At 44.0% G+C, this 7,765-nt stretch overlaps 1 protein-coding gene across 1 annotated transcript; it reads right to left on the reverse strand.

Annotated features, from left to right (window-relative positions):
* Window positions 1-4,641: 4,641 nt before the first annotated feature.
* On the reverse strand, window positions 4,642-5,328 carry OLIG1 (oligodendrocyte transcription factor 1). The gene has a single exon (XM_077807260.1). It carries the CDS (start codon window positions 5,326-5,328, stop codon window positions 4,642-4,644), a length of 687 nt encoding a protein of 228 aa, XP_077663386.1.
* Window positions 5,329-7,765: the final 2,437 nt, after the last annotated feature.

Genomic DNA, 7,765 nt, shown 5'->3' on the forward strand with positions numbered 1-7,765 from the left:
GTGAATACATTTCTTATCCATGATGTGGCCTATTTCAGCTAGCCTGTGTTCATCTTTTTGGATAACGGTGCTGTTCACTTCAAATGTCTGAGACCCTGGTCAGGTGAACCCATAGGGAAAGAATAGTAGATAGAATGGGAGTGTTTTCAGTCACAGCTCAAATAAACTTCTGGATAGCCCTATCCAAGATCAGATATGTGATTTTTAGAAAGCCAGTGCATGCTCTGATTAACCAATAGCCTAACATCACAATCCTTAGTGTTTCCATGAAAATGTGAGCTACTTCCATCACCCCGACTGATCATATTACAGCATTTTCTTTCAGAATGAAAGCTTTCGTTCTCTTACCAATAATCAATAACCTGTAAAATGGGGGAAATTATACTTTCCCTCTTTTGTAGAGTGCTTTGAGACCTCTGGACAAAGAGCACAATATAATAGCTAAATAGTGTTGCTATTATTATTATAATAGTTATCTGCTAAATTTTGGGTAAAATAGTGGGGGTTTATTTCACAAGCTTTACTTATCTCATCAACTTTGCTGTCAAAACCATAGCAACATCATAGTAAGAAATACAGTCAGCTTGTAAAATTCTACTGTGAAATGCTTTTAGCAGGAGAAAGGTGATTAAAAACAGATTTACAAAAAAGATAGCAAGTTTGGCTTTACAGAAATATTTTTAATTATTTATTTTCATAGAACCTGATCCTGCAGTCTTTACTCATGCAAATTCCCACTGGAGTAATGACTGCAAGATCAGGCCTGAAGACTTATTACTTTGAATGTGATGTGACTAGAACTCTAGACTCTGAGTTGTGTAGTGGTCACATCCAGGTCAGTAGTGCACCTAATATCAGTAAGTGATTCTAGGCAGTGAGTGAATATCTTAGCAGTCATTTCACTTCTTCAATTGTTAGTGCCACCAAACATACAGACTTTACACTACCACCACACAAGTTGTGGAATAGTCATCTTAAAGCCTGGCAAGTTAGATATAACTTACTAGGTATGGCTGAGTCACTTTTTCATAAGTGCTCACAGCTTTAATTGGTATAGCTTTGTCAATAACTGGAAAGATACATTGACTAATGTGTTTCCATGTTGTTGTTATAGGACATCTCCAATTTCTCTTTAAAAAACAAAAACAAAAAGCAGACTTTAACAAACTCAGAAATTGGGTAGGTAGGGTCCTAGGAGAAGAAAATCTAAGGGGGGAAAATAAAGAGTTCAAGCAAGCTGGCAGTTTCAAAGAGACAATATTAAAAGCACAACTGCAAACTATCCCGATGCAAAGGAAAGATAGGAAGAATAGTCAGAGGCCAATATGGCTCCATCAGGAGCTCTTTAATTAACTGAAAATCAAAAAAGAATCCTATAAAAAGTAGAAACATGGATGAATTGCTAAGGAGGAGTAGAAAAGAACAGAGCAAACATGTAGGGACAAAACCAGAAAGGTTAAGGCACAAAATTAGTCACACCTAGCAAAGGACATAAAAAGGAATAAGAAGAGCTCCTTTCAATACTTTGGGAGTGAGAGGAAGACAAAGCAAAGCATAGGCCCTTTATTTAGTAGGGGAGGAGGGCTAATGACATCAAATAGGTTGAGGTGTTTAATGCCTATTTTGCTTCAGTCTTCACTAAAAAGGTTAATTGTGACCAGATAGCCAATACAATTAATATGAACAAGAGGGAAGAAATACAAACCAAAACAGGGAAAGAACAGGTTAAAGAATATTGAGATAAGTTTAGATGTATTCAAGTAGGCAGGGCCTTATGAAATTCATCCAAGGGTGCTGAAGGAACAAGCTGAAGCAATCTCAGAACCCTTAGCAATTATTTTTGAGAACTCATGGAGGATGGATGAGGTCCCAGAGGACTGGAGAAGGGAAAACACAGTTCTTATCTTTAAAAAGGGGAACAAGGAGGACCTGGGGAATTACCTATCTTTGATACTTGGAAAGATATAATTTGTTCTTGTTAAACAATTAATTTATAAGCACCTAGCAAATAATAGGATTATAAGACATAACCAGCAGGGATTTGTCAAAGAACAAATCATTGCCAAGCCAGCCTAATTTCCTTCTTTGACAGGTTTACTGGCCTAATAGGTAGGGGGAAACAACAGACATCTATCTTGTTTTTAGTAAGGCTTTCAAATTAGTCCCACATGACATGCTCATAAGCAAACTAATGAAATGGGGTCTAGGACAGGATTAGAATTCAAATTGGAGAACTGGTCTGAATTCAACAAGATGAAATTCAATAAAGAACTTTGCACTTAGGAAGGAAATCAAATGCACAACTACAAAATGGAGAATAACTGGCTAGTTAGGTGGTAGGACTGCTGAAAGAGGATCTGGGGTTTTAGTGGATCACAAATTGAATGAGTCAACGTGATGCAGTTGTGAAAAAGGCCAATAGCATTCTGGGGTGTATTAACAGGGGTGCTGTATGTAAGACACAGGAGGTAATTGTCCCTCACTACAGGGCACTGGTGAGGCCTCAGCTGTAGTACTGCATCGAATTCTGGCTGCCACACAAGTTGGCTAGAGTCTGGCAGAAAGCAACAAAAATGATGAAAGGTCAGGTTTTCTAAACCTATCAGGAAATGTTAAAAAAATTGGGCATGTTTAATCTTGAGAAAAGATGACAGGGAAAAGAGCTTGATAACCATCCTCAAATATGTTAAGAGTTATTAGAGAGAGGACTGATCCGTTGGCCTCCATATCCACTGAAGGCAGAACAAGAAGCAATGGGTTTAATCTGCAGCAAGGGAGATTTCAGTTAGAGATTAGGAAACACTTTCCAACTATAAGGGTAGTTAAGCTCTAGAATAAGCTTTCAAGGGAGGTTGTGGAATCCCCATCACTGGAGGTTTTTTAAAAACAGGTTAGACAAATGCCTGCCATGAATGGGCTAGGTTTACTTGGTCCTGCCTCGGTGTAGGGGGCTGGACTCGATGACTTCTGGAGTTCCCTTCCAGCCCTCCATTTCTGTGATTCTAGGATTTTCTTTAGATGAGTGGGAATCCAGATCTATCTTTGTTTGCAGGAACAAATTCTTAGTTATTTTATGCCCCGAACATCAAGTAAAATTTTATCATTAATAACTGAAACCAGGTAAATATTGTCAACTGGCTAAGACCATCTTGTTCAGTCATTAACAAGACCGCTGACAGGATACAGGGAAATTGTGATTTTTATTATGACTGTACATTTCCAAGTAAAAGGGTGACACAGTGATAAAACACTACAGTTAAAATATGCCATTAAAATAAACTACACAGCAACAAAACAAGGAAAACCCATTCCCAGAAATAAGTGCATAAAAAAACCCATCATAAACATTGCTTTTAAATGTACATTTCACTTGTATTAGTATACTAGTGAGGATTCCTGTTCTTTGCAGTGTCTTTTAACTAATGTACAGGCTGGCTATGAAGAAACACTCTGCTTTCTTTACTTTTCAAAAACCTTTGTTTAAAAAAGTGTTTCAGAATTGACCTTGTCTATTCTTAGAAATCTGCAGTAATAAGGCTGCCTCTGAAAGCATCATGTGGATTAACACAGTATGGGGCGAGGGAGCAACTTTTGCTTTCCTAAGATAGTGGTCCTACCTTATTTTCCTCTATTAGATCGAGTTAATTGATTATCTTCTCTGGGTAATGCATATCGTCAGGAACGCATTCTCTCCTTTTTAGTAAATTGTGGTACTTATTTGTGTTCAAGGTGGCATTATGTTTGCAAGCAACACTCAAATGTTGGTGGTTAAACCAATCTAGAAATACAATAAGCTGCTCCCCCGCACAAGACTTAAAAAAACCCACCCTGTTTCAGTTCTAAAAATTCAGATTCCTAAAGATGGAGGTCCCTTCCAGTCCTACATTTCTAGGATTCGAAATGATCGCGAGTAGGTAACAAGTTGGATTCTGCTTAGGTTACTGAAAGAGAAAATGACTACACAGAAGAAGTACTGTCTCCTTTAAACCACTGCCTAGTACATACCTTTAATTCTACCTATTGTTTAAGACCGGTTACTTTATTACCCTGAATGCTAGCTCAGTAAGCCAGGGTGCAGTTCCAGCTACAGTGATTAGATACTCTCCTAGCTAAATAAAGCGTTGTGGAAGATGCTCCGTTAAACGGATCTTTTCGGCGTTGTTTTCCATATCTTCGACTCGGGTGGCCGAAGGATTCTGGCCTCTCCTCCCCTGTCACCTGTGGAACGCCTGCAGGGCCATCGCCGATATAGCGGCGGCGAGGCCAGGGCTGGCACACCCCAAGCGAGCCCCCCGCGGCTCAGGGGCGTGACTCGGCCAGGGCGGCTGAGCGGAGCCCAGCGCCGGTTCTCCCCGCCCAGGGGCTCTGGGAGCTCGCTCTGCCGCCGGGGTTCCGCTTTGAAAACAGGCCCTTGCAAACACGCGCCTTCAGGCGCGCAGCAGGCCTGAGCCGCAGAGCGTCGCCCAGCGGCCCTTCCCCCAGGGGCAGCCAAGAGCCCGGGCCCGCCTTCCTCGCAGCTGCCCGGAGCGCACCGACCCCCCCCCCCGCCGTCCCCCCCCAGCGCTCCGGAGCCCGAAGCTTGCAGTCCCCGGCCTGGCACCCCACCCCGCGCCCCCTCCTCCCGCCGCCCCGCGCCTGCGATCACTTGGAGAACTGGCTCTGCACGGCGGCTAGGCTGAGGCTGGAGGGGATGAAGTGCGGGAACTTGCAGATGGCGCAGGTGCACAGGCTGGCGCCTCCGGCCAAATGCAGCTGGCTGCACTGCTGCTCCTCCAGGGACAGCGAGAGGTATTTGCTGGCGGACCGCAGGCTGTCCGGGTGGTTCAAGTTCCCCGGGGTGAGCAGCACAGAGCCCGGCGCAGCGAAGAGGGGCAGCCCGGCCAGCAGCAGCCTGGGCCCGGAGCCGCTCATCTCCCCAATGATCCGCCTGAGCTCCTGCAGCGAACTGCCCAGCAAGAGGATGTAGTTCCTGGCCAGGAGCAGCGTGGCGATCTTGGAGAGCTTCCTGCCTGGGGAGCTCTGGCAGTGGGCTGCCGAGTAGGGCATGATCACCTCCCGCAGCGCGTCCATGGCCAGGTTCAGGTCCTGCATCCTCTTCCTCTCCCGGCTGTTGATCTTCCGCCTCAGCTGCTGCTGCTCCTTTTTCTGCTCTGTCTTGCTGCCGCCGCCGCCTCTGGCACTGCCCAGCCCCTGCTGCTGCTCAGGAGCAGGCTCCGGCTTGTCATGCACTTGCTTAGGGAGCAAGGTGGAGGAGGGCTGCCTGTAGCCAACCAGCTCATACAGGGCTGTCCCCAACTGCACCTCACCTGGGCGTTGTTGCCTCAACATGGTCCTCCTGCTGCGTTCAGACGAGGCGGTACACCTTCATAGCGAGGGCTGGGGGAGGGCCTGACGGGCAGCTGCAGCGTGCACACGAACACAGGGCTGGCCTTCGCACTAGACTCACGTTACCGAAGGTGGCCACGGTGGGTAGGAACCATTTGCCGCGAGGAGCTTGTCGCTCAGGTCTGGGGAAGGGAATGATCTAGCCGGGGCCCTTTAAATCCATTTCTCCCACTTTGGGCAAAGGGATGACAGTGGGCAGCCAATGGGAGCGCAAAGCTGGGCAGAGACGGGCTCTCATTGGTTGCCGCCTGCTGCGGGGAGGAAGAGTTGCACTTACAATAAACTTCTTCTTGTTTGCCAAGGTTTGCTCGGCAGTTCTGCGGCCCAGGAGCGCTGCCATCCCGGAGCCCATTTCCCTCCCACGGGCTCCTCTGCTTTGCCAGGCACCTTCCTTTGTTATTTGAGACACTCTGTTTTCTCCCTATATTTCTCCCCGTTCCCCTCCTGGGCTCTGACTGCTTCCAAGAATTTGAATGTCTGCCAAGGGATTGAAAAGAGAGTTTATTTCTGAACTGACTCTCCCTTTCAGAGCACATAAAGCAGTGTCTGGTTTGTCTTTTTCTTTGCTTCCATAGCTCCTTTTAAAAAGCCTTTCAGGATTCCCTCTTCCTCCAGTTGTTGTTGTTGTTGTTGTTATTAGAGATGGGCTGTCTTCCCCTCCCTCCCCCCCCCCCCCAAAAAAAAACAAAAAACAAATCAAAACAACAGAGAGTTGGGACCAACTGCAAAATTTGGATGGTGGATGAAATACCCCCTCTCAATTCTTAGATCCAGAATTTTTGCTCAGGCCCATCTCTACTTACTGAATTAATGTTTTCCTTTGAGTCTGTGTATTTCTTAAATATGCATTGTTGTAGCTGTGTTTTGTCCTAGGATATTGGGGAGACAAGGTGGGTGAAGTAATATATTTATTGGATCGTCTGTTGATGAAAGTGACAAGCTTTTGAACTACACAGAGCTCTTCTTCAAGCTGGAAAGCCTGTCTATGTATTAGATAGACAACTGAGCAGCCAAACTGCCTCTAAGTTCTCAGTTACCTTAGTGATACTTCACAGTTTTTTGTATGGCATACTGGTCATTCTGTAGCCACAGTTTAAGACTAGCAGTTTAACAGTTGCATAAAAACAGAAATAGATAAGTAGATTTCACATATTCTACGAATCATAGTAAATTTTCATTGGTTTTAATATAAGAAATATGAATGTAACCAACAATTGGGACAAAATATGACATTAATTCTTTGTCTTTTCAACTAAAAGTAAATGTAATGTGGTGAACCTAGATATTCCCCTAGTACAGTTTGATCTGTAGTGCACTGAACTCAATGAGAGTCTTTCCATTGATTTCTGTGGACTTGGGATCAAGCCCTTAATGCTGTTAAAGGAATGGAAGGAGGGAGAAAAAAAAAAAGCAGTGGAAGCCAGTGTGTCTGATGAGAAGAAATATTCAATGGAAGAACAGTTCTACTTTTTAAAAAAATGTGTTCACTGAGAATAGGCTTTAAAGACATTCATTTCTAGGTCACCTGTTCAGATTCAGCCCAGATCATCAGTGAGGAAAAACTCATTACTCTCTGAAAGTTATTCATCAATCTATAGGAAATGAGTTGGTGGGCTCAATGAATGTTCCCTTTATATGTATGTGTGTGTGTGTGTATATATATATATATATATATTTTTTTTCCTGGTGCAGAATGAACAGCTGCAAGAGCACAACTTATGTGCTGGGAAAAGAAGTACACAAAGTCAAGGATATGTTTACTGACAAAGAGAGTCTGTGCTTCTATCAGAATTAGTAATGAAGTGGAAGTCCAGCCTATGTAGGTATAGCTTTTGGAAGATAAACATGGAACACAGAGTGATGTGTTAAAGGGTTCTTGTAGGAACCGCTTACTAAAATTCTGCCACACTACTGAAAGACAGGTTGGGATCATTTCCCTGTCGTCAAAAATTTTCCCCTGTAGCTCATAAAAATACTTCTAAAGAGCAAATGTTGCTTGTGGAACAGATAACAGAGCTCCAAATGTATCCTTGAAATACTTGAAATAGAGCTGCGGACATCACTTCTGCCCCTATTTCAAATTACCCAAGTGAAACACGGCACGCTGTTGGCCGTCTGCTCAGCATACTTTTCAGGTGCAAAGTAAAATAATTTCCAGCAAAAGGCACTTCATACGTTTTTGCGCCAGTGCTGTTGCTTCTCGCCTTGCTTGTGAGGAAATATTTTTGTTTCAAAGGGGAAAACTGATTAATAGAGCCTCCAGTCTCTCAGCCATTTTTTGTGAACACGCACAGGGAAAGCACATCTGAAACACGCATATATTGGGCACCTGATTTTCAATAGTATTTTGAAAATAGAAATATTCTCCACATTATCCCAG

This window comes from Eretmochelys imbricata, chromosome 1, assembly GCF_965152235.1.
Source record: "Eretmochelys imbricata isolate rEreImb1 chromosome 1, rEreImb1.hap1, whole genome shotgun sequence".
Taxonomy (NCBI): Eukaryota; Metazoa; Chordata; order Testudines; family Cheloniidae; genus Eretmochelys; species Eretmochelys imbricata.

What these genes read in the sequence shown, in the direction of transcription:
- OLIG1 (XM_077807260.1), bottom strand. Translation starts at nt 5,328, where the DNA reads ATGTTGAGGCAACAACGCCCAGGTGAGGTGCAGTTGGGGACAGCCCTG.